The sequence below is a fragment of the Phlebotomus papatasi genome, chromosome 2, assembly GCF_024763615.1.
Source record: "Phlebotomus papatasi isolate M1 chromosome 2, Ppap_2.1, whole genome shotgun sequence".
Classification (NCBI taxonomy): domain Eukaryota; kingdom Metazoa; phylum Arthropoda; class Insecta; order Diptera; family Psychodidae; genus Phlebotomus; species Phlebotomus papatasi.
Genome location: NC_077223.1, coordinates 36,768,279 through 36,795,899, shown reverse-complemented (window position 1 = coordinate 36,795,899; position 27,621 = coordinate 36,768,279). Strand labels below are relative to the sequence as shown.

Below are 27,621 nucleotides of genomic sequence, written 5' to 3'. Positions count from 1 at the left end.
ATGTGATATTGAAATTGGTTTTTCGACTGTGGCGCCCCTGGTGTTGGTCCCACGAAGTTCAAATATTCTAGAAAGTTGTAGCATTTGGTGAGATCTTTCGTTTAAGCCCTCATTCATCAAAATCGGTTACATAGAACCGGAGATATGATTTTTTGAATTTTGTGAACTTTGACCCCTCATATCTCCGGTTCTGTTTTAACCACAGCGCGCATACGCACCATTTTGGAAACGTCCTAGACTGGACTACAACATACTGAAATTTCATTAACTTGCACAATGCCGTTTTTGAGAAAAGTGACTTTGAATTTCGATGAATTTTGACGCTATCACAGCGCCACCTGTGGTGAATTTTTGAACTTCCATCTGAAAGTGCTCATCGAGACGAAACCAAAAAGGTAAAATTTAGGTCGCTATGTTAATTAGAACCGGAGATAGAGGCCGGTCAATGTTCGAACTTTGACCCCTTATAGCTCGGGTCAGGGGTTATGGATCGACTTAAGGTTTTTTTTGTTTGATAGGTATAATCAACGGCTACAACATACTAAATTTTCAGCCCGATGCACAATGGAATTTTTGAGTTATTTAACTTTTAAGATTTAAAAATTTTCTTTTTAAAAAAAGCGCCCCTAGCGGTGGTTTTATGAACTTGCGATGTTAGAAGGGGAAGTGGCATTTCACGAGAGCTTTCCAAAAAGCCCTCACTTTTTAAATTCTGACAATTAGAACCGGAGTTATGGCCATTTTAAGAAATTTTTTTTGGACCCTTATAGCTCGGGTCAGGGGGGTCGGGGGACCTTAAGTTTGGTATTGATGGAAAGCTCTAAGGCCCAGCTATAACATACTAAAATTTGAGTCCGCTGAATGCCATAGGGGCGGAGCTATTGAGAAAACAAAAAAAGGGGGGTCTTCAAAATGGCGGAAGGAGGGGTGGGGGGTGGGGGGTCTATGCACCAAGTTGCAATTTTCACCCGATATATAACCTTTGCCGAAAACCGCAAGTCGATATCTTTTTTAGTTTAGGAGCTATTAAGCTCCAAAGAGCGGCCGGCCGGCCGGCCGGGAACGTAACTTAGCCACATATATATTCGGAATCAGGAAGTGGCGAAACACATTTTGGCCAAATTTGAGGTCGATCGGACGACATGAAATTTTGTTAGGATTATAGTAGGTGAGATTTTGTTAAGAATCTCACCTAATATTCAGACATTTTGTGTGTCGAAAAAAAAGATAATAGTACATATTACCAATTTGCATTGTGAATTCTACAATTCAATTAGTTGAAATAACTGCTTAATCATCGTTTAGTTCATAAACTTTGATATAAGCATTCCTTTCTATTTTTATTCTTTGCGTTACACCGAAAAGAAATTTATGGGTAAATTCAATAAGGCCATTTACACATATGCATTGGATTGAGATTAAATTGTCTCAAAATCCAGTGTAATTGGCCAAATTCGGTTCTAATGGCTCCGGCAGACCTTTTAGATCAGGAAAATTTCATGAAGTCAAAATTCGAATCTCTTACCACACGCTTTGCATATGTCTGTCTCATTCTTTTGCACTTTTCTTCTCCTTCTTTTGATCATCACAACAAATTCGATTTGGCTGAATCGAATTTAAATTGCGAAACGAGACAGACATATGCAAATCTTTTGAGAAAGAAAGGGACATAAATTTTGTTTTCCTGAAATTTTACCAATCTAAAAGATGGGTCGGAGCCATAATTGTCCAAATTCGATAAATCCAAATCTAAATTAAGACATTTGGACTGAAGATTAAGAATGAATTGTCCCAAAATCCGATTTTTGGACAATTCAATCTCAATCTAATGCGGCGGCGTAGCTGGTCTCGATGCTTCTTTTAGAAAAGTCGAAAGAATTCTCGTTTTTTATCACATCTTTATTTCTGACCCAGTTTTCCCTAGATCAAAATTTCTGGGAATATTTGAATATTTTCTAATTTTTGAAAAAAAAAATGAGTTGTCCGAACCGGTGGCAGCCAAAATCCCGAAAAGGCCAAAGCCTCGAAAACCAAAATCCCGAATGTTCAAAATCCTGAAAGGGATGAAATTATATGGAGGAAAATGTTTAGAATAATTTCTCAAGGCACAGAAGATTTTCCTTTGCCTCCAGCAAGCGCGGGTGCAATTGTGGGAATAGCTATGACACTTAATAATTCGGGATTTTGGCTTTCGGAATTTTGGCCAATTCGGGATTTTGGCATTCGGGATTTTGGCTTTCGGGATTTTGGTGTTCAGAATTTTGACTTTCCGGATTTTGGCTTTCGGAATTTTGGCGTTCGGGATTTTGGCCAGCCAATTCGGGATTTTGGCGTTCGGGATTTTGGCGTTCGGAATTGTGGCGTTCGGGATTTTAGCCAATTCGGGATTTTGGCTTTCGGGATTTTGGCGTTCCGGATTTTGAACGGGACCCATCCGAACCATGATTCGTCCGAAGGTTGAGTTGTTAAATTTTACTGTCTTCTGACAAACCTTAAGCTTGATAAATTTTAATAACATTGATTTTTCTCAGTGTACGAGAGAGGTCAATATAATGTTTAATGAATAACCTCTTAAGTGTAGAAGACAGATATGTGGAGTCAATGCAACAATTTCTTCAACACCTTTCTAATTAAGAGAAATAATTTACATATCAGTGAACAAAAGTGTCTCTTCTTTTTCTTTTGATTTTCAATCCACCACTAAATTATAGCTCCCCTCAACTTAATGGGCAATTTGATATGAGAGAGAAGAAGGAGGTTATCGAGTGTTAAATGTGTTAATCTCTTTTGTGTTGTGCTGCTGATGCTATATAGAAGTTGGCATCTCACAATGAAGACGCACTGGAGTTCCATAGTGCTGTGTGGAAAGAGGGGTGGAGATATTTAATGTCAATCGATTGAGAGATTCAATTGATTCACGTGGCAGCCCCTCTCTGATATATATTCCCATTGAATTTCAGGGAGAAGATATAACCACTTAATGTCGGAAACAACACATATCAATCCCCTCCAAGAGGTTGATTTCTCTCCCAATATCTTTTTACTTTTTTGACAAAGACAATTTGTGGACTTGTAAATATTCACATTGTGGTCAATCATGGTCAATTTATCGAGAGGGATACTCCTGGGGAAAATTGATACAAAGCATTTTGAGTGTAACGGACAAAAGGGATTATAGCAATTTGCAAAAGGGAATTTTTGCGTCTATCGAGCACATTTTGTCAATCATCTTATTGTCAGATTTGTGGAATTTTCTATTGCCTAATTGTACCCACTTCATCCCCAAGATTCTCTCTTAATTGCCCAAAGGACTGCCCAGCTTTCCCAGTCATTCCCCCTTTCGATTGACGAAGGATTTCCGTTTTCCCATGCAAGAGATCCCTCTCTATTCCTGTACGAAAGTGTGAATGAAATGTTGAGTGCGGTAAATGGCTAAGAGGCAATTTTATTCCATCCTAAAAGAAGGATGCAGAGGCAAAAAGACCGAAGGAGACAATTTGAGGGGGATGAAAGTCAAGAAAAATCTGTCGTGTGCAAGAAGGTACTTCAATAAATTATCAATAAGGAGTTTGTTGGAGATTCACGCGTCTTGTGGGTGGCTTTTTCGAAAGTAATAAATAAAATTCCCACACTTGAAGTTTTTTTTCTAACCATATTTTTATTCTTCTCTTCCTGGAAGGGATTTCTCCAGGAAACTTTTTTCGACTATTCAAACTTTTATATAGATATTCAATGCGGTTGATTTGAGATTAAAATCTGTAGACAAAGAATATGGACTTTTAGGCAATAGAAACTTGGCTAGAAAGACAAATTAGGGGGTATTAATTTTTACGATATTAGGAATACGATTGAATTCAGAAATATTTCTTCCCTTCGGTTTTGAACCTTTTAACACTGAATGAAAGAAATTTGATTCCAAAGTGAGGAGTGGAGGAATCAATTTTCAAATTGGCCTAGGTCATTTGTTCCCTCACCCTAATCTACGGCTCATAAACACCTAATTCAATTGGACATCCCTCTGTTTGATGAGAGAATTGAGTTTATTTAATAGCGGTTTTGGAAAATCTCATTAATCTGAATTTTGTACATTTGAATTCAACTCGGAATTCTTGGAAATTTGGAAAATGGTGAATTATTAAGTTGAGGGATGACTTATTGGCTGAAGACTACGCATTTTGCAAGGATATTTAAAAAAAAGGAAATTGTAATTCTCAAATTGCTTTCCAACAGTTCTGAATTGCTTTTGAATCAAGTGCGCACATCCATTTTTTACGATTAAGTATCCTTGTAAGTAGTACTACTTACCGGAATTGGTGAAATTCCTTTTAAGGTACTGTCGGCCAAGTTGCTTATAAAATTTCTTTTGCAAGATACATATGAACATTCGGATACGATGTCAAGATCAGAAACCCTCCATCTTGTTTTTCAAGATCCTTTCACTGAGATACTTGAATTTATTTTTTGAAAAAAGAATTTGCTAGATGCACATCTCTGGTGTAGAGTAATACTTTCACTATCTTACTTCCTGTTCATCCACCGGTAGATTTTGTAATAAATTCTTGGACGTGCATTGTTCACTGTGCCAACCAAGTCAAGAATAAGATTTTGTTAATTTTCCGCCATTCTCGCATTGAGTATCACACGCGAAGATCAATTCGGATCACTTCCTTTCACATATTTGAGACTTTTTCTCATTTTTACCGATTTTCGCGAAAGAAAAGCATGTACAATTTGTTCTATGCATTCTAGGCGCTGCACAACTGATTTGATAACTGATTTTTATTACGTGTACTTGATCTAAAAAAGAAAACTTGATCTAAAAATCGGAAGTTTGATCTGAAATAAGAGTGCAATTTGATCTTATGTAAATTTAGTTTAAATATCAAGAAACTTGTCATTTAAATTAACTTTTAGTAGTAGTATATAATTTTTAGTTACTGAAATTTATGACATATAAGAATTATTTAAAAATTTATAAAGTTGCAAATAACAGAGAATTTCAACCTCATTCAGAATTAACAGCAATTACCATTTTTTGAATGAAAAAAGTTGGCAATAATTCCTAAAAATGAATTATTTTTTATTTACCACTGCCGCCAACTGTCCTTTTTAATAAGGCAAAAAACAAACGAGCAGTAAGAAATTTAAAATAGGCAGTAAAAACTTAACAATGATCAGTAAAATCTTTACAAAAATGGGTAAAATTTATATTATTAATATCTAAAATTGTTGCAGATAGAATGAATAGCACTTTATTTTTCCTTTTCCAAAATTTGTATGAAAATAGCACTGTTTTAATTTTTTTATTGCTGCTCAATTTTAACTTTTTATTGCCGATTTATACAAAGCCCTTCTTTAATGCTTTAGTATTTAAATCTTAACAATTTGTTATGTATATTCGTTTAAACACTACCGGCAAAAGCGACCCAATCCATCCTCTTTTATAAAGGCTCTAAAAAAATATATGTGCTTTTCTCAAAAAATTCTTATAATGCACATTTAGTAGCTTTAAAATCTTTTAAATCATGAAATATTTAATTTTTTACACAAAATTGCAAGACATTTGGTCACTTTTTGCCGGGAAATGTATTTCTTTTGAAAAAAATGGTAAAATTCAATTCACTTAAATGTAGTATAGCTTTCAGACCTGATTTAACCTTATGGTTTAACTTCTCTAATTTTTTATCAGCAGGGGAATTCTGTCATTTTCGTGGCATTGTCACGCGTTAGTTCGAAACCTGACAATGCCATTCGAGCTTTTTTTTGTCATATCATATGAGTTCGAAAATACAATTCATTGATTTTTTCTTTTTAATAAAATCCCTTTACTTGATGATTTTATGAAAATACAGTACGTTTTGATTGATTTGTTTAACCAAATTCATTGTTATTTGAATTGCCAGAAATCTCAAATATGTGACTTCTGACAATGCAACGTGAGCTGAAATGGCAATGTCACGGATACAGAATCGCATTTTCGAAAAAGCTCTCCTAAGATTCGAACCCAATTTGTGAAATGGCATTGCCAGAGCGTTACAGAATTCCCCTCCAGGAAAGATTTTTGTGAAAATTCTGACTTAGAAAATCCATATAGTTACCAATCAAAATTCATAGGAAAATTTTGGTTTAGGATTAAATATTAAAAACAATTAATCCATTAAATATAGAAAAAATATACTAAAAATGATTCTTAGTTATAATTTACAATTTGAAGACCTTTTGGCAACTAGGCTGATTCCCCTAGGATAGGGAATGTTAGTTTATCTTCGACTTTTTTTAAGTCATAAATCGACACATTCCAAAATATACGAATATGACTTTTTAGGAAACCATTTTCTTCAAACGGTCTAAATTTTTAGCACTAGAAACCGATTCGAACTTTCCCAAATTGGTTAAAAAATTTGATCTCTTAATTGCTAATTATTTGACCTTGAAAAGTCCTTGATGGAAATGATTCAAAGACATTGGCAAGTAAATGCAAAATATATGTCTACAGAATAAATGAATTAGTTAGATGCTTGGATGTAAGTACATGTAATACGTGTAATACCATCAGATCCGGTAAGCGTCAGGATATGGGGCAGCTTAGAAAAATCGATTTTTCCCGAAAGCTTTCGGCTACCCTGAGGAAGGCTTGAAACCCGATCCGAAAGCTTTGGGTAAAACCGATTTTTTTTTTAGTTTTCTCATATACTTTAATATTGATAACACTTAAATTACTCGTCAGAAATCACCAACAATAATAATGTAATACTTTCACTTGACGGCGGTGTGGGTTAGTAAAGAAATTTATCTCACCGCGATTAAACTTTTTTAACGATTAATACTTAGTCGCGCGACCGCTATTCCTGTTACATTCGTTTTTTTACTGATTAAATAAAATAAAGAAAACATAAATAAACTAAAAAGCTGTTACACCCAATATGAATTTGCGAGTTGTGCTCTTTTAGTATCTAATGATCAATGGATTTATTGCTCTCTGGGTGGAGTGCAAGCCATGAATGTTTATGAAATGAATTAATTCCATGCGGTTATTATCTATGACAAGGATAATTATTTAATATTCTTGAATCCTTTGACAGAAAGTCCACCTCGTTTTTTCTTACCTTTTTTGTTTTGGTGACCAAAAGAGCAATTATGAGAAAATTTTGCTAATGGGTAGAAAAACGCAAGTGAAATTAGTAAATGTCTGAATTTATCATAGATTCTAAGGAAAGAAAAAATCAGTTGGTGGATAAATTGGCAGAGATTCTTTCACAAGATACACATCTATCTTTCAGAAATAACAAATATGTTTAGGAGCAATTGATTCTTTCGCAGTGCACAATTGGTGGGGTGAAACCGATGGAACTAAGAAATATAGAAATCAAAACATATGATATCCCCTTATTGATTACATTGAAATAACTGACTGGTATTTATTTCCCTTTTTCTTGTTATATCGAGACATGAGGTATTTTTATCGTGAAACTTATGCCTCACTGAACCTTTCAATATTTCTGCATTCTCTATCACGCTGTGAGAAACATCAATCTCCCGGGCGGGAAGAGTGGAGATTGCCTCGACACCTCCAGAGGAGATCGCCTTGATTTATTGTGTGTTGAAGAAAGTGAGACATATTGAGAATTCAATCATTTATTGGGCCCCAAAATACAGAACAAGAAATAAAATCTAATTGCTAAGAAACCGCAATGCATTAAAAAACATTATTGACTTTGTTTCTTTTGAGCAGATTTCGAACTTGCTTGAAGATGGCTGATTCACCGGATGCAAATATCGTTGGGAAAATATTCTTCAACATCGTGCAGTCCAAGTGCTTCATTCTCAAGCCAGAGAAGTACTGCAAACAGCGTTCATGGTGGGGTGAATGCCTCAAGAAGGGCATCAGGAAGCGCGCCCACTTGCGCGATAACCGAAAATACTAAAGAACCTTCTTTAGAAATTTAGTAAACACTTCAAAAATCTATGGAAAATTGTAAATTTTCTGGAAAACTTTGTCCTAAAAGAACTTCTCTAAAGACTATGTTGAGTGAAGATGCGGTAACAATTCTACACTGAAAATAAAAATCAAACTAATTTAATTAAAGGTAAAATCTTTAAAAAGATAAATGGCTTTCCAGAATGTGTTATAATGTTAGGAAGGACATGATAATGTGTATTAAAGAAAATAATTTATATGTCTTTAGCAACTAGACACAGCAATGTGATTCATTAGATCTAACAACTTTTTTCCTATCAAGAGGGTGAATGAGATAGAATAACATGTAGAATGAATTTATATTTATTGCATTACTTTTAAGGTTAACTTTTAAGTAGAATTTTCTATACATTTACAATTAAGTAGGATGAATAAATTGATGGTAAAGAAAAGCATATTTGCATTTAAATCTTTGAGAAAATACGCTCGGAATTGCATGAAAAAAAAAAACTTCTCATAAAAAAGGCGAGATTGTTAAAAATCTTCCTTAATATTTCACTGTATATGAAAATTCATGACAAAATGTCTTACACATTGAAAGAAGTTAGAATGAGATAAGAGAAATTTTTTAATGTTAAGAAAATAAAGAATTAAACATTTAAATTGTAAATGTTCGGTGCCAAAAAATTGCCACAAATCTTATTCTATGTACATTCTAATTGCTAGTGAACAAATATAAATTGGAACACTGAATGTACGTTTGCTAATTTAAAGCAAATAACCAATTGTCAGTAAGAAAATTTACTTTTGGAATTTCTTAATAATTTATTTCATTTCACAGTAAGATTGAGTTCAAATTTAAAAGAAAAAAAGTTTTGGTATTCAAATCTTTTTGTTAAAAACTACTGTCTTCGAAATATTCATGTGTTCAAAATATAACATTTGTATCAACGCTATACAAAGAAAATAAACAATTATTCAATTAATAAACTTCTTTTGAAATTTCTTTTAAAAAATGCAATCCATTATTGTAATTGAATTGACTTAAGGATGGACCGTGACAGAAGAAAATACAGGATCTCATCTGAAAATACCGCGGAACTTAATTTCAAAAATCTTCCTGAGGTAACGGAGAATGTTGGAGAGATGAAAGATTCTTCTTGGTACCTCAAGTTAATGGCTATATATTGAAATAAATGAATAAAATTAAGTAAACAAATGTGTCCACTAAAACCATAAAATGCTTTCCATGTCAACACTTCGTCCACATAAAAGGCAGATGTATTGATCAAATCAGCTGTGGTAAGTGTTGTCATTGCAAACATAATTCAAATTATTGTGCAAAAAAATAAAGAAAATGTGAGAATTGTGCACTTCCTTGAACATAATCCAAGCAATATTCCTTACCATTCATTGTTTCTGAATGAATAGAGCTTACCTCAATCACTGAAATTGGGATTGAAATTGGAATAAAATTAAAACAATTAAAGTTTTGATGAATCAAGTTGTAAAACAATATATTTTACAGATCAAAGATATAATATAAAAAAGGATTTAAAAAAAATTTAAAAATTTTTTTTGACCGAAATTCTCAATATTTCGTCTTCAAAAACACCCGGAAGTCTTTTCGAATTGCCTCAATTGTTCAATCGTTGGATTTATCATACCTTGATAAAATTTTTAAACCCTAAAAAACTTTAGTTTTAGTTTTTTATATCTTAGATTTTTAGACTCAAAATAACTTTGTCATTTTTTTTTATTAAATAATAATTAATTAATTGTACATCTTTTACAGAGAAATACTTTTTGAATGACAGTTAAACACGTGAAAATAAAAATTTGTTAAAAATCTTCTATTCTATCCGTACAGAAGTAGATCAGAGGTAATATCCTGTTCGAATTTCGAAGTGTTCAAGTGTCAAATTGTGTCGGTCACGGTCTTTTCACATTGTTGTGAAGAAAAAACTAGAACAACGACGCTTACTGTTCTTGTACTATTATTTAATCACTTCATAATCACTATGAGCAACTCGTGTGCCAGCTTTTTAGTGTGATATTTGATAAATTTTCCTCATCTTGTTCGAAAATTTAGTATGAAAATTCGAAATTGAATTTGAATTCTTCGAACATCAACGACTTTTTGTGCAAATAGAGTTCCATTTACCTTTTATCCAAGACACTATTGGAGAACCAAAATCTACTTCTGTTTGGGCTCACTGTCTTTAACAGTGTCCCGAATGAAAGACGCTCTTCTTCAGCTGCTATTCAAAATTTTTTACCAAGGGTACATCACTTCAAGAAATTTGTACACATCTTTTTTTCTTTCTTTTTTTTTCCTTTTTTTCTTTTATTTTTTTCTTTTATTTTTTTTCTTTCTTTATCTTTTTTTATTATAAAAAGCTTCATTTTTTAGCTGGTTTTTTTTTAAATTTATTTTATAAAAACTTCTTTTGAGTTGTACTTCGTTTACAAGCGTGTCCTTTTCCAATCTTAAAGTTTTCCGTATTTTGTGCGTAAGGACCAAAAACTGGAATTTTAGCTCTTCGTCATTGATTGCGATTTTCCTTGCATTCTCCTCCATTTCTTGGATCTTTCGGAAAACACTCTTTTGGAAATATCTCAAGAACCAAACTATCGATACTTTTCATTTTTGGATATGTTTTAGATGTTACCAAGATGGAGATTTTGCCCTTAGACACAAATATCATCCAGAAATTTCTTCTTGGAATTTAGAAGATAAGTGTTTAAACTCTTATACCAGTGAATTTCAACATAAAACAAATACTTAAAGAAACCAAGTAAGAATTGATTAGGCTTGTGAATTTCTTTGAGTATTTTAAATTCAAATACAAATTTTTAAACATTTTCTCATTTTTTTCCTTTGCTCTTTCTTCTTTCTTTTTTTCTTTTCCTTTTCTTTCCGAAAACTTTTTTTTTCTTTTTTTTCCAAAATTTTGTACACTTTTTTCAAATGAGGCTACCTTGTTTTTTACAAAATGAAGCCTGAGAAGCTTAGGAATTTTTCTTTACTTTCTTTTTCTTTTTATTTACTGTTTTTCTTCTTATCCGTACTCATTTTAAACTCCTGAATTTGTAAATTTCTTCTTTTTTTATTTTTCTCTTTTTTTTCTTTTACAATTGTAAAAGGGATGACCCTATTTCTGTGAATAAAAATATATTAAATATTATTATTAATAATAAATTTTTCTTTTTGCAAATTAGTTGCCCATAGTCCGTAGACCTTATTTATGTATTTAAAAAGAATCATTTTATTTCATCTAATTTATTAATAAAAATAATAATAAAATAACTATTTTCCAAATGTTGATCATTTAAGTGTGATTCCTTTATAATCACACTTATTTTGATGCGTCAGAAATGTATTGCCTCATTTGAAAAATGGTTAAAACACTCAACCAACTTAATGTAAACCGGTTATATTTTGATTTTATGCCATTTGAGAGGTCAATGGTGAGTTTGAACATTTCTAAAGTTGCAAATGGTAAACACATGTATATAAAAATGATGATAAATAACAAAAAATAATCTGTTTTTTTTTTTGATAATTCGTCATTTAGATTAAAATGGCAAGTTAGAAGAAGTTAAAAGAAGGAAAATTGTCCATAGATGCTGTCCGAATGAATCTTCGTCATCAATTGTCTAATTTTATGGAAAATCTCTACAGGACATACCTACATAAACAATTTTATTTCAAATTCTTAATAAAAAATACTAGGTATAACAATAACATACTGTTTGCCAATCTCTTTGACCCATGTAACCCCTTAGGGTAAGGGATCATAATTTTGAACAGGGTGCTTATAAGTATCAATGTTCCAAGTTTGAAGTGCGATATTTTCAATACTAATTGACTTTTTTTGTTACTCTCTTATCAGATGGGTTGTTTAGAAACTTGTCAAGCGTTTATTGTCTTTGTTTTTACTAAAATTAGTTTTAATACGTATAAAAATGAATTGATATGTAGAGGTGAATTTGACTCGAATTTTGGACAACTTGGTTATTAATTTAGACTGAAAGCAATTTTAACTCAAATCATATTCAAAATTTAACGTTTTTAGTGTCAAAATCTTCCAAAAAGAACAAATATTAAGATAGAATTCATTATTCATCAAATATTGGAATAAAATCCATAATTTTAATCAATTTATTTATAGTGTCCAATTTTATCCTCAGTGTCCAAATTTAGAAACTGTCCAAAATTATGAGCTCTTACTCTAATATTTTAAGAAAGGTTCAAAAATTGTAGTTCATAAAAAAACACTTTTTTACTTCTTAGAGCAAAATAATCTTTAGAAGGATATAAGAATTTTTTGGGTACCGCTAATCCAATCGTCCTTAAAAGGTTAAGGCATAATATTTTGGTAAGGGTGGTAGATAGGGCGAAGGGGGTTTACAAAACAAAAAGAATAAGAAATTGTTTCGTATGATCATTTATGATTCACTCGTTAATGAAGGGTTAACGGGTTAGTGTGAAAATTTTGGAAAATAACAAGCTTATAAAATAGATAAAGTCAAGTTCAAGGAAATCGAGATGAATAATATACAAAAAAAAAAACAAATTAACAGTGTTGGAATGCAAATTATATTACAATTTATAAATTAATTTTTAGTGCTTGAAGATGTATTAATTGTTGCATGACAAACTCCAGTCTCCAATGCAATAATTGCAGTTTTATTTACATTATATTCTGTTTTGCGATAAGACACACACTTCTCAGATAAAAGAACAATAATAAAGTCGTAATGTTAATTACGCGTGGAAATGCACAAATTATTTCATTGCAGTATCAACTATCTAAAGTACATGAGTGCTTCCTCGTCTTTAGTTCTTAGATATAAAATTGTTTTTCACAGCTGTTGACAATTATTGTGAGATTTTCTTGATATTGTACCATGGGAGATTAAATAATAAACGTGCTAAACGTGTTTGGTTCATAGCAGCATTAATCTACAAATTGGGTCAAAGTGATATAAGCTTTTGTAAATACAATTAGGATGCTTCTTTTTCATGGCTATCCTATTTTTTCCACGGTACTGTATGTAATGTTTGCACTATTCACCGTAGGTTGGAGTTGGTGCTCACACTTGTTGCTACTGAAAACGAATTCGAAGCGCATGGTATTCATTTTCGTCACAACTCGTGAGCACGTCAGTCGTGTCTTTTGCTCAACAGACGTTCAATTTAGTGGAAAACCTCGTGAAATAGGTCGAAATTTGTATAAGAAAATACAAATTGTGTGACAACAAATATTTTTCAAAGTATATTATGTCTCGTGATCGATGGAAAAACTCATACATCATTGTTTAATTAATTTTTCAATTTATTGTTCAAGAATCCATGTCTTAGTTTCCAATTGGGAATTAAACAAAGTTGGTTTATTTGGTGAATGTGCTTCTCCGTGAAATTAATATTGAATTTTTCTGTTATCGCAGGAATGGAATGATAAAGTTTAATTTCAGTGAATAACAAAATAAATAAATTATGTAACTAAAGTAATTAAATAAAATATTGTGATCTCATTTGCCTGTTTCTTCAGAAAATTGAAGTCAGAGAAAGAGAGATGGAAAAGTGACTCTCACGTGAAAAAAACACTTGATATTCCTCCTAAATGAAATATAAACCTCCTTCATGAATAACATTCATTCAGTTCATTGATAATGTGAGACACTGAAAAAACTGTGACTAAAGTTTAAAGCAATAAATAAATTTTACAAGCAATATTGCACAACTTGCCATCTAAAATCGAAAAAACTAGTGCCTAAAAACGAAACAACGTGCCATAAACTAAAAACAGAAAAAAATTGAACTTAAAAAGAATCTCACTGTGTTATCAAAAACGTTCATTTGCTAATCTTTGCAGAATGTACACGGGAATTAGTAGCGGTGAGTTAATCAACTGATAAGAATATTTATAGTCATGATTTTTTTTTGCACAGTAAAACAGATTTTATAAATAAGTAGACTATTCTGCATCCAATTCTAAATATATATTTATTTTAGGATTAAACTAATAAGTGCCGATAGAAAAGCCGCAGCTTGCATAACGATCTGCGTAAATTTCTTTTCTTTTCTTCCGACATCATAAAATTTTCTTATCGAAAAAAAAACCAGTAAAAAAACACGTGTCCGACCTTGACCATTATTCTTGCTTCTCTGATTCTCTTTTGAATGATTTCCCCACTTTTATGGGCTCATTGAACTTATCACGTTTCCTCCGGGTCTATGTTACGAGAAAGTGATTTAAAGTATGACGAAATGTGTAACATGAGAAGTACATTGCATGACGAGCCTCTATTTAGTGAACTCCCAAAACCCATACTGCAATACTGATAATGCCGGATATTTTGTAATATAATCTCTATATCATATTTTTTGGAGAAAAATATTTTTTCGACTTCCTTTTAGCTTAATTAGTCAGGGGCGTTTCTTTTACTCTATTACATCAATTTTTACTCCACTGACTCCACTACCTAGTAATTTTTTATTGTGTTTCCAAGGCTATTTTATACTGTTGTCATTTTAGGTTGTAAAACAGACATTGTGGTCAGCAAAAATTAAAATTAGTTAGTAAAAATTAAAAGTAAGCCTGTAAAAGGTGTGGCAAAGCGTTCTATTATAGCGAAATGCTCGATCTCGTGACTTGCTGCACCTCAAACGAGCTTTTACCGGTTTAAACCAAATTTCAACCAATTTTACTCAAAAGATCGAATTAAAAGAAAAATCGTTATTGTAACCAGTTTAGACTTGCCAGAATTTCCAAAACCTTTCCAAAAAGTCCAAACATGACACTATTCGGATGGTAAATACGGTTTCTACCAGTCAGTAAACCAAATTTGATCACTATAAAATTTGATTTAGGGTAAAATTTAGAAAGTCGAAAACTTATGAAAAAGTTCAACTTCAAATTAATTTTTATGCTCAATTATATATTTAATTTTATTCTTTTTTTAGTGTCATGAGGTAACATATAAAAATAATTTAATAGTTTTTGGAAATGACAAGTGCCCAATTCATTGCGATTTTGAGATTCTTAAGGAATTTAATTAATTTATTAATTATATAATTACTTATATAATTAATTATATAATTAAATAAAAAAAATAATTAAAAAAATAAAAATTATATAATTATATAATATAATAATAAAAAATATATATAAAAATAAAAAAAAATATAATTAAGAATCACAAAAATTCATTAAATTTTTTTTCCAAAAGTTACTCATTTTTGATTCTTTGCGTAATTTATTTGATCGTTCATATTTTAGTGAAACAAGGGATTAACTTAAGGGGTTATATGGGTCTCTCAGGTCAAAAAATAGGCCTTTTTCTGATAATAATTAATTGTGTTGAAAATATTTTAGAAATTCCAACCTTTGGGATAGAAAAGAGTAACTTTAGAACAAAATTCGAAAAAAAAATTGAAAAATTTTGAAAATTCGACCGTTAGTGTTGGATGGTAGCTGATTTTCGGAACCATTCCTCAAAAAACAAACCTTGCTGTAGGCAGGATTTCTCCCAGTAGGTTCATCTGAAATCAAAAAACCAAATATACTCTATTAGTCCAAGAACGAAGGATTTTTGAAAAAAAAAAAACAAAATTTGGATTTTTGGCAAAAGTGTTTGTAAAAAGGTATCAATTTTACCCTATTTTTGAACACATTTTGTATTGTAAAAATGGTTCTGATTAAAGGAAGTGCAAATCCTTCGTTCAAACAGTAGATAACACTTATTATCAAAACAAGTATGCAAAATTTCTGAAAGATCGGTTCAGTAGACTCTGAGTAATCTTGGACTAGCGCATTGTAAAACGGTGTTTTGATAAAAACGCGTTTAAATTTAAAGTTTTACAGCAATATGCGCGCGCGGGCAGAATGCAAAACTAAAACTACTTTACCTACGAGAGTTTTACTCCGATTCACTTGAAATTTTCAGAAAATATTTTTCAAATGTTATGCTATAAAATAAAAAAAAATAATGATTTTTTTGATCTGATAGACCCATATATCCCCTTAAGCAAGTTGATCAATTGTAATTCTTATTCCAGAAAAATTTACTCTTCATTTTTGATAAGTCAATCTATTAAAGTTTCGATGTGTTTATTCAGACTTTTAATCGTGATAATTAGTTATATCAAATTCAATGCTTTATTATGTCTCCTGAAAAATGACTTAGAATGACTTAAAATTCCAATACCCTATTCGCCAGATTCTTTCCACACGTTTTGAGAAGAACCAAGTGCTCCTCTCTGTCTTTTTCCGAATATTTTTACCAATCACATTGTTAGACAAATTGGTCTTCAGAGTCTAGCTTTTCCAAAGAAACTTTTCTCTGGTACATCCCTTCCACAACTGTTACTACTGCACTTGCAACGGTTCTTCCGGATAATTAAGGATCTTTTTTATTCCTTCAAATTTAGTCACGGAAACAATTTGCCCGATATTTCATAAAAGTTGTTTTGGACGCAACAAGAAATAACATAGTTTTTTTTTACTCCTTTTATCTTCATGTCACATAATTTTTTACTCACTTCTTAATAGATGTTTTTTCTTCGATTTTTGATTGAGTATTTATTAAAAATTAACATTGTTTTATTCCCACTCCCCTAATACGCAGGTCTTAGGCCCTTGGCGCCCTCGGCCTATAACGGCCCATAACCTACACGATTAAATAATTATTACAAACCTAAAAGAGCTTAAATAAAAATAAATAAATATATAAATAATAGAAATCGTTTGTCTACTCACTTTCAAAAATTCACATATTATGTCGGAAATTTAAGTAAAACACATTGATGATTTCTTAGCAAGTTCAATAAGAAACAAAGAAAGTGACAACGACCTTTGATTTTTAAGACTTTCCAGGCATAATCACAAAATCTGCAGGGTGATTCTATAACAATATGACAATGTCATATGATAAATTTTTGCGGTAAATTCCGGAAACTCAAAGAAGTTCTCTGAAATTTACATGAATCGCATTTTCGATTAGTTTCTCCGAAATAACTTAATGAAAAAACTAAAAATTTGTCATATGACGTTGTCAAACTGTTACGGAATTCCCCTATTGGACTAATAACCTTTTAATGGAAAATTAGAAAATTTAATGATTTTTTATCAAATTTTAAGGTAGGGCAAATGGTTTACCGGAATCGGTTGAAGATCGGCCATGTGGCCGACTTTGAGCACTGCTTGGTCCGTCTCTCAGTCCGAAATTTTAAATTTTACCCTGCTAATAAATGATTTTGGTTGCTGACTGAATTATTTAGATGGCTGAGTTTGCGTAACTGTTATTTGTTTTGTGTTGTATGTATGTTTTTACCTCACCTGAGCCAACTACTAGAATGTTTGCTACTAAACTTCACTAGTTTTATGAAGTTTTTTTGCCAGATTTTTTTTTATTTTTCATTAAAATAATTAACTGTTCCTGTGTGAAAGCTGTGTAAACAATTAGTACATATTTTGATATTTTGTTTCCATTTCATGTCTGTCAAAAGCGAATTCAGTGTTTTTGGTATTATAGGGTACGATGGTGTAATTTGGAATTATTTCAAAACTGGAATGCTCACTGTTTTTATAAGTAAAAGAAGAAGATCACAAAGAAGTTCTCTTGAAAGTAGGGCCTATAAGTCTTCGTGATCTTTTCGTTTTTGTCCATCTTAAATTGTGAGGAAAACTTAAAATTTCAATTTAGAAACGATCGATTTAATGTACACCCTATTTTCAGGTTTAGGTAGATTTTCAAAATCAACCTTTGATGAGTTTTTCAAGATTGTCATCCCACAGTTTGTTTAGTTTTCACTAAATTTATTATATTTTGCATTTAATATTTATCCAAAACACTTATCTCTAGGCTGTTTCGTTTTTTTTTCAAATACTGTCAAATGACTCACGGTCAATATCCCGAAGGCCAATATCCCAAAGGTTAGATGAGTAAAACCAAAAAAAAAAAAAATCTTAAAAATTTCAAGAAAATCATCTCTGTGAGACAGTCATCTAATGCAGGATCTGATCACTTCTGGAGGAACGTGACCGAAGAATCAGGTGAAATTTAAAAGAAAAGGATCTGTGCGATAGTCACCTTTTCGGGCTTTTCGGAATTTTGACTTTTTGGAATTTTCGCTTTCGGGATTTTGGCTTTTAGGATTTTTAACTTTCGGGATTTTGGTTTTATGGTTTTGGCTCATTAAAGGATTGGATTTTGGCTTTTTAAAAGAAAATCACGATTTTGATATATCGTAATCATACTGGTCGAAATGTTTTGTTTGCAGTATGATACTTAGAAATCAATCAGTAAAACGGAAAATTTTATCTCTGTAAAATAAATTTTAATCAAAAAATAACTGATCTGAAAGATTGATTCACCTCTTAAGTTCAGAAAATTTGATATAGGATCGCAGTAAATATATGAAGTACCATTCATTATCCTTAAATTTAAAGTATAAAATCTTTAAGTTTTAGAAATTTAATGTTAACCTCATTTTTTTTTTAATTTCCTTGTTTTAATTGAAGAATTAACTTTGTCATAGTTAAAATATTTTTTTTTTCAAAGATAGTTTTATTTTCGTTCATCAAATTGTATTTCCTTGTGTATTAACAAATAAATTATAAATTTAAATTTATTGTCAATTTTTTTAATATACATAATATTTTTATTATTTGTATTCGATTTTTAATTACCATTTTCTCCTCCAATTTCTCGGTTTGAGGTATGTGAATTTAATTGCTCATGGTTCATATTTTATTACTAATCTTTTCTTAGTGAACACACTTTTATTAATCTTTTTTGAATTTAATTTGTAGAAATATTTAATTTAAGAACCAGAATACAAAAGTTTATAAAAGTTTGGAATATTGCATCATAGTTATTTTTCACAAAGCATTAATGATTGTATTCGAGTTAATTATCAGATAATATTATTAGACTGATAGTGATATTGATTTTGTTATATGAGTAAATATGAAATTAACAAAGATAGAAAAACGAACAAGAAACCCAATTACAGATAGAATTGTTGACAATGGCTTAGCACTTGTAATGTATTACAGAGATTAATAGTCTATAGAATTATGCGAACGAAGGAAGGGAAAAGTGGGGCACTTTCATATAGCTCTTTATTTTTCGTATTTATTATTCAATAAATAATGATTATTGTTTTTTTTTTACTTTTTGGATTTTTTCTTATTATTTCTTCGAAGATAAGCAATGTAGATCATCTTTGCATCCTGAATTATACCGAAACCTTTTAATGTTCGAATGCTAAAATTAAGAATCGAAAATATGAAAATTGACTATCTTAGAAATTGTATTTTTCTAAGTTTGGTTCAAATACAACAAAACTGGAACAACTGTCTTGACAACTATATTAGAAAAATTACAATGCTTTCAGTCTCAAAAGGTCCTTGATTTTATTGCAAAATAGCAATAGTTTTACAAACGATAGAAGGCTAGGACAACAAGATTCTTAATTTGAATATTGCTCTAAACTCTTTTTATTTAATTAATGTTCTTTAAAATCCACTTAAAATTTGTTATTTGTATTTTATGTGAAAGTAAAGTTGAATGCTATCAGCTGTGGGAACAAAATGTGGTAATATGAATGGTGTATAAACACAGAAAACAGGTGATTAAGCTGTTAACAAATATGCTGTCTTATGCTTAAGATTCAGGTGGATCTTTTAAATTAGTCCTTGACCTTCGTCTTTCGTTTTATCAACAAAGAAAACCTTTGGTTCATTTTCACAAATGCTGAATTATTCAATGCATCAGATGACATAAGAAAGAAATAAAATATAACGAATACCACGGAACCAGTTAATGAATTATATAGTAATACCTCCAAACGACAAATAGTATACCTCCTTCATATTGATTTCCTTTTCTTGAAAAAAAAAATAGGAAAGAGTATAATTTTTTTCTTTACGGTCCATTTGACTTCCTTATCATAAATAACTGGAAAGAAGTCTATCTAAACACCTACTAACTTTTACCCTGTAATGCATTCTTATACAACAAATATCAATGTCATCTCCATAAATAACCGGCTTTTAGCAACTTAATGCTTCATCGCATTTTTGTGATGGACCAATTGGCATTTAAATAATTTTTCGCTTTATAAGAATGATTGTGCTATAATGAAGATGCTACCTTGCTCCAAAACACGAAGATGATAATACTTCAAAGAAAACGACTTGAGAAGATTTTTTGCGACTATTTTCTAATCTTAATATTAAGAGATTGTGTATGGGTTTTATTCAACCGCCGAGTTGTAGGCAATTTTATTTGAATTCAAGAGATATTCGTGTATACAACATTAGATGAAACATGATACAGCAACATTAAAAGAATTTATTCGCGTGATAGAATTTTACGAGGAGTGATAAGGTGATTTATTATAATAAGCTATATCTTATCTGTACGATGTGTATCGTTAATTGGCATAATTAACATGTAGTTTTATCGTTTTACACATAAATTCGTAATTCTTTAAATCTACGTAATAGTAGCAAAATCTACAGAATTATAGAATAAAGCATTATCTGTATTAAGCAGAGGACTAATTAATAAAACAAACATCACAGGATAAGATTTGAACTCTAAAAGAAACAATATAAGACGCAGTTAGAATTCCTATAATTTTATGATTAATATGTAATTGATTTATTCAGAAAATTTGTACGACGTTCGCACTTTCGTACTTTAAGAGAAATAGCAAGCAATGTACATATAAACTTAATTACAGCAGTGATAATTGCACTTAATAAAGTTATACGGAATAAAATAAAGAAACAGAAAAATTATTCGGAAGCCATTGTTAAAGTTGATATTATTGTGTTATATTTCTATTTGGATTGTGTTAGAACTCCATGGGAAACAAGGGCGTACCCAGGATTTCAGTTAGGGGGGGGGCTAAGTCTCAAATTTTGTTGGCGGGGGAGGGGTACATAATTTTTATTTCGAAAAAAAAAAAAACATAAAAAATAAAATGAGATAAAAAGTATGAATATATATATATATACAAACTGGTTTTACTTTTCACGAGAGATTAGCCTATGCCCAATTTGTAGGTATTGGTTAAGGAACGATCATCAGTGTTCCTCGGACTAGTGCATTGTCTCCCATGTTATTGGCCAAACAGAAAATTAATTTTTAGAAATAATTCGCAACTTTTTACCAAATAACTACAGCAAGGATGCATTCCATTAGTTCAACTACCCGAGAAACATCTGATAAAGCACCTTCCGATCCGTATAACACAGTGCATTTTTACTATTACACCTATCTTTATTCATTTCTCGACGACTCATTAGCTAACAGCAAATATTTGGTTTTTGGATTTCAGATGAACTTATTTCAAGAAATCTTGTCCATCGAAAAGTAATTTTTTTCAGAATGGTCTACGAATTCCGAAAATCAGATCCCTACAGCAGAATTTTTAAAGGAAAATTTCAGAAAATATACTTTAAATGTTGTGCTTTTATATGCCTAAGGGCTTGAATTAAATAAACTTTCTATTATGTTGTAAAAATATTAGAGAATAATATGCTTTTTTTAGTCAGTTTGACCTACGTAACCCCTTAATGGGTTACATGGATCATGCAGCCTAATAACAGCATGTTTTCTTTCATTTTTGTCAACGTATAATAAAAGTATTTTAATTAAAGCCCTTAAGTATGTATAAATACAACAATTGAACTGCATTTTTTTTAAATTTTTATTTAACCGATTTAACCTTTACTCCTTGGAACTTGGCACCTAATTTTTGGAAACGTCTTTTTGAGAAAAACTTTTCGGAAGTCACGATAACTCAGAGTGGATTAATCTAACGTCAAAAAAAAAATTTCTTATTAGACTATGAGTTAAACTAACTTGAACCATGGATTTTTTGTTGCTTTGATAACAATTTATTTGGCAAGACGAAACAAAAATACGCCGAAAATAATATTTATGTATTAAATTTTCCCAAAAACCCAATTTAATCTTTCTTTCAAAAGTCCTCAAGTTCAAGAACGGGTTTAACTCATCTGCTAACAGGAAAAAAACGGTTTTTAAGGTCAAATGACTCTACTCTATGTAATCGTTACTAACGAAAAGTATGTTTTTTCAATAAACGTTTCCGACAATCAGATCCTAACGGTCGAATTTTTATTTATTTTTTTTTGTAAAAAAATAGTTTACATGTTATGATTTTATATGCCTATAGAGGAGCTTGAATTAAATAAATTTTTTATTATGTTGAGAAAAAAGTTAGAAAATATGCTATTTTCAGTCTTTTTGACCTGCATATAGACCCTCAACAGATCAAAGTTCAAAGTCAATATACGACCTCAGCTTTAATTACATATTCTTAAATTTCACGTCTGACTGCTCCCTTATGGCTTTAAATAAACTTTCGGAGTCCTTGGTGATTTTTTTAAACATATCCCCCGAGGAAATTAGAGGTCCATCACTTCGAGTTTTTAAGATGTCTTAAGGCCTCTACACATTGGGAGTAATTTTCAAAAAAAAAAAGCTTTTTAGAAGGAAATTTTCTGCACTTCTCTAGGTGCAAACGTCAAAATTCTGTCAAAAATACAATTTTTAACGAAAACAGTTTCCAATGTGTATAGGCCATTAAGAAGAAGATTATTAAAAATAATCGGTAGAATCATTTTAAGAAACTTGCTTTCTTCTTATATGGTGAACCGTTACTGCCAAAATATACGACTTTTCTAAAACATATTCTAACCTAACACTATATTTTTACTTTCTCTGTGGATTTTTAGGCGTTCGTTATAAATTCTTAAATATCCTTTAAATATGTGAAAAAGATTACGTGACAACTTCCTTCTTTTCGAAAAATATATTACTGAATAAATTTGTTACCGAAATTACGTTAGAAAAAAATGCAAAAATAGTTACGAAATATTTGCCTATTTTTACACTTTTTTTTAATTCTTGAATGTATAGTACAGTACGGGTAAGAGCCTTGTCCTGCCCCCCCCACCCCCAATTTGGCTTTTAATAGTTTTTGAGTTTTTATAAGCTCATTTTTGTATTAACCCTCTACAAATGAGCAGTAAAACATCAAATTTGAGAAGTAACTAAATTTACAACTTTAAAAGCAATAGAATTTTCATGAAAGTTTCGATCTTTATGAATTGAAAAATTAGGCCTATTTTTGGAAGGATTTGGATTTTTTACTGGTCAAACAAAATTTTTTGCTGTATAAATATATTTTTTTACTTTTCATTTGTTTTTGAATTTTTTTGACGCTTCTAGGGGGGGGGCAGCTGCCCCCCCCTGCCCCTAGCTGGGTACGCCCATGATGGGAAATAATTTTTTGAACCTTCTTATTAAATAAACGATATTGAATTTTAAAAACCATATCATGCCAAACAGTTTTAGCCTATTAGTGTTATTGTCTTATGAAAAATTTGAGCTTAGAAAATTAATACAGTAAGCGAAATTCAAATAGGTATTTTTGAAAAGGGGGTGGTGTGGGTGGTCGGTCCGTCCGAGCAACGTAGTATTATTATGTCAAGTAGAGGTCTGCCCAACAGTAATTTTTATCGTAGTGACCCGCATTCACTCTTGTCCGTGCGTGCACACTGGCCGTTAATTCAATTTTGTGGTATAAAAAGTGCGAAATTCAAATAGGTATTTTTATTTTTTAATGTTTCTAGAACCGTTCTTTAATAAGAAATTGTTTATATTGACAATAAAATGATCAAATCTGTCTTTTTCTTCAAAATAAAACCTTTCAGCAGTAGGAAAATTTTATTTTAAAACTAGAATTGGTGACTGATAGAGGCCATAAGCTTTTATGTAATGAAAACGGCTTAACCAAGGTCTTTAGGGAAATTAGCGTAAAATGGAACCTATTACGAAGATGATGAGTCATTCGGGAAACATTATTTATCAATTTTTCAAGAAAAAGGACTCCTAAGAACGAAAATACTGTATTTTCAAAGGTAATACCATATCGGATATGGAATTGATACAAATTTATTGCAAGGCGGTGACTTTTACTTATAAAACTTCTCAAATACCGGTAGGATATTGAACTACCAATTACTACACATCAAATTCGACAAATCCCAACAAATCCTGATGGCTACAAACTGCCTACAGTGAATAAAACCGCTAAAGAAACCACTACTTTTGAAGCACCATTCTGCCGGTCGATTTGAATTTGGTAAAAAATAATTTCTATCTATCTTAATTTGAATGATTTATTAATCGGTTAAAATCGGCTATGAATCGATATAACTAATTTTTATTTAAAAATAATTTTTATTACTCTTAAAACTATTTTGGGTAATTTTTGAATGATTATTGAATCGGTTTAACTCTTTAGGGACTGTTCACGACTGTGAACATGAATAATTTTTTATGATATATTTAGTCCTTTTCTTTTTATTATTTCTTTGTAAAAGTTGATAAATCATACTAACTTCTCATTGTTTATATTTGGAAGAATATAGGGCAATTGTGGAAGAACGTACAATGTACTTGCAAAGTAGGGGAAGAAATTTGCTTGCTCATTATATTTTGTCACATTTTCCCCAAGTTGCAGTAGGCGTGCATCAAAATTTGTACTTTCTCCCACCTCTTTAGAATTAAGAAAGTATTGTAATATAAATAATTGATTTGTGGGAAAATAAATCAGTCGCGTCTTTTCCATGGAATCTAGCTACGGCTTATGCATAGAAGCTCACAAGAGTGATGCAGTAGTGGAAAGGACAAGTAAGTAAGGCAAAAACTTTGTCTTTTCACTAAGTCTTCTCATGCAAGGAATCCTCCCAAGTTCTTTTAAGAAAGAGCTGCCTTTAAGAAGGCGCTCTAATTATTAGAATTTTGTCCCCCAGTGACTGTAGAGCGTCATAGGCGCTCTCTTCACCGGAATTCCTAGGTAAACCCTCCCAAAATTCTAAGATAAATTCTAACAGCTCTGCCACTGTCTAATCAGGGACGATGTGGTCACCGATGACCTAAAAACGAAATTTTTCCTATGACCATCTAAAGTGATATTTTTCTCTGAAAATTCAGAAAAAGTATTTTTTCTGACCACCAAGTTTTGACCCTCTCGTCCTTAAAGGGTTAAATCGGCGGAGAACCAGTAAACGATAAATGATGCGAAAGTGTTTTTTTTTAGGTATAGCATCTAAATGATGAGTTCGAACATCTCGAAATGTCTGAAAGGCTTTACCACCTCTTTATTAAGAAAATCGTCAATATTATTGTAGTGGAAGTGTTAATATTCCTAAAAAAAACAATTTTTGGTGAAAATTGCTCTCAAAGCGTAAATGTGAAGAAATTTATATGTAGAATACAATTTTTTACGCGGTTTTAGGGTAAGTGTTCCAAAATTTGGCATAGTTGCAAATAAGCACCAAAGTCCCAAGTTTGAAATGCTATATTTTTAATACATATTTAAAATTTTTTGTTATTTTCTTTTCGGGAGGGTTGTATGGAACCTTGAAAATTTGTTTATTATCTTTGTTTTCTTTAAATCAGTTCCTAAAATATTGAAAAATTAATAAAAATGTAGACATTGTTTTGGATAGTATTCCGGCCACTTTGAGTGTAATACCGGCCACCTTGTTTGTGACCACCTTTTGTGAAGCAACGGATAGAGAATTTCACAACGTTATACGGAACGAGCTTAATATTTTGTTTAATACGTTTATATGACCCACAAGCCCTGAGATCTTCCGTGTAATTTGTCCTGAAGACTCGAAGAGTTTAACTTGGCAACTCCTCAAATTTACGCGCAAATTTCCATAGCAGTTTGCTCTTCCTGAACTCTTCCAAGGCCTTTTTCACATCATCTTTTTCATGGAGGCGATGCTTTTTTTCTATAGGCATTGTAGAACTCAAAAATTGAAAAAATAAATAAAATGAATAAGAAATTTAGGAAAGCAGAAGCAGTTGCCGGAATAGGCAACATTGTCTCACCGGAGAGACGCTCACAAAGTATCTACTTTTTACACGAAATACAGTATCCAGTTGGAAAATTTTACCCTAAATTCAAAGATTGATTCAGTATTAACTTAAACAGAAAGAATCTTTAATGAAAACTAATCAATTTTCATGAAAAACATCGAAGGAAAACCCTCTGCATTTCACCACAAATCACAAGACTAATAGAAACATAAGCGATCTGTCACATTTTTTGTAAGACTCTTTTCACACTGCGTTTTTACAACACAATTTAAATTCAAATTGTAAGTAAAATTTAACGATTTTTGTGTTAATACATCCTAAAATGAGTAAATATTTAAAAGAAAAGTAAATTCTATTGACTATTCGAAGATTAAATCCATAATTCTAATTCATTTAACTGATTGGCCGAAATTACACTCAAAATGGCCGAAATATAAAGCTGGCCGAAATTTGGCACACTTACCCTATGTGTCTTTATAAGGAAAACTTCTAAAAACATTTCTCTTACAACAATTTGCGAATATTTTAACAAACTACTGAGAAGCTCAAGGCAAACAAAATTTTGAATATTTTGATATCACTCAAAAAGTGAAATACATATAAATATTTTTTTATTGGCACTGAAAATGTTTTGCAGTTCGAAAGATTTATGCAAACATTCTCATTCTGTGTGATTCCGATCCGACATTTTTTCCGGTCCCGAAAATATTGGTAATTCCGGAATCTTTTGTATATATTACAAATAATGAGGGAGTGAAAAAATGATACTGTGGTGCCTTTTCTGAGGCTCCACCCACTTATTTGCCCGCCCAGTCTCCAGCCAAACTCTTCAATTTTAATCAATTGCGCGATAAGATTAATCAATATGCCAAATAATTTAGAAAAACAAACATTTGTGAAGTAAGTTTTATTGTGCATATGGATTTTTGGGATTATATTATAAAACACTGAGAATTAAAATATTTCGACTTTGGTTGGACGTAATTATTTATAAGGACGTGAACTAAAATAGATGTGTGGGGCTTACTGTGTTATCACACTTGCACATTAAAATTTTAATATGATTCACATTAATTGTCGCTGGTGAGAGTCCAAATGTGTAATTTGTGTGTTTGAATCATTTTATATTCAAAATTTAATCTATTTGTTGATAAAAAGGTAGACTTGGCCCGCAAAATTTGATATAAATTGATTTATAGCATTAATGCGAAAAACTAATGCGATTTTCTCTTTAATTTTTTAATGTGAAAAATATTTATGCTTTAAGTAAATTTAAACTTCTTTTTGCGGGCCAAGTCCACTTCTTTATCAATAAATAGAAAAACCCTAAATATTAACTGACTCAAAGACACAAATAACATATTTGGACGCTCACAAGCGACAATTAATGTGAATCACATTAAAATTTTAATGTGCAAGTGTGATAACGCCGTTAAATTAGCAACTCGAATTAGAGAATGTATGTACTTCATGTCAACTATACGTAGTGTGTTTCCAATAAAGCACTCCACTGAAGTACTGCTACGCATGACTAGAATCTTCGGAAGTTGAAGCTTTTATTGCTGTTATTTTTTTTCTCCCACGCTTACGATTTTACCAATTTGCCAATTAAAAGCAACGATAAGGTATCATGATATATGGTATCTCTGGGCAAATACCTTGCGGGATAGTCTTTACATCCATGGCGATACATTTCATCCAATTACAACACATTGGATTGAGTACTTTTATCACGTGTAACCCAAATTAGTGAT

The 27,621-nt window shown here is 31.2% G+C and overlaps 2 protein-coding genes across 8 annotated transcripts in view; both read left to right on the top strand.

Moving 5' to 3' along the window:
- Positions 1-8,908, top strand: part of LOC129804039 (uncharacterized) — a 37,905-nt gene extending 28,997 nt beyond the window's left edge. For all 7 annotated transcript variants that reach the window (XM_055851028.1, XM_055851022.1, XM_055851029.1 and 4 more), the window contains one exon: positions 7,733-8,908. In XM_055851028.1, the coding sequence (XP_055707003.1) occupies positions 7,733-7,925 (193 nt within the window). In that variant the 3' untranslated portion in view covers positions 7,926-8,908. The remainder of the gene's footprint in view (positions 1-7,732) is intronic.
- A 3,809-nt stretch (positions 8,909-12,717) lies between these two features.
- Positions 12,718-27,621, top strand: part of LOC129804038 (sodium-independent sulfate anion transporter-like) — a 37,565-nt gene continuing 22,661 nt past the window's right edge. Inside the window, exon 1 of the mRNA XM_055851019.1 lies at positions 12,718-13,823. Coding sequence (XP_055706994.1) covers positions 13,802-13,823 — 22 coding nt within the window. The 5' untranslated portion in view covers positions 12,718-13,801. The remainder of the gene's footprint in view (positions 13,824-27,621) is intronic.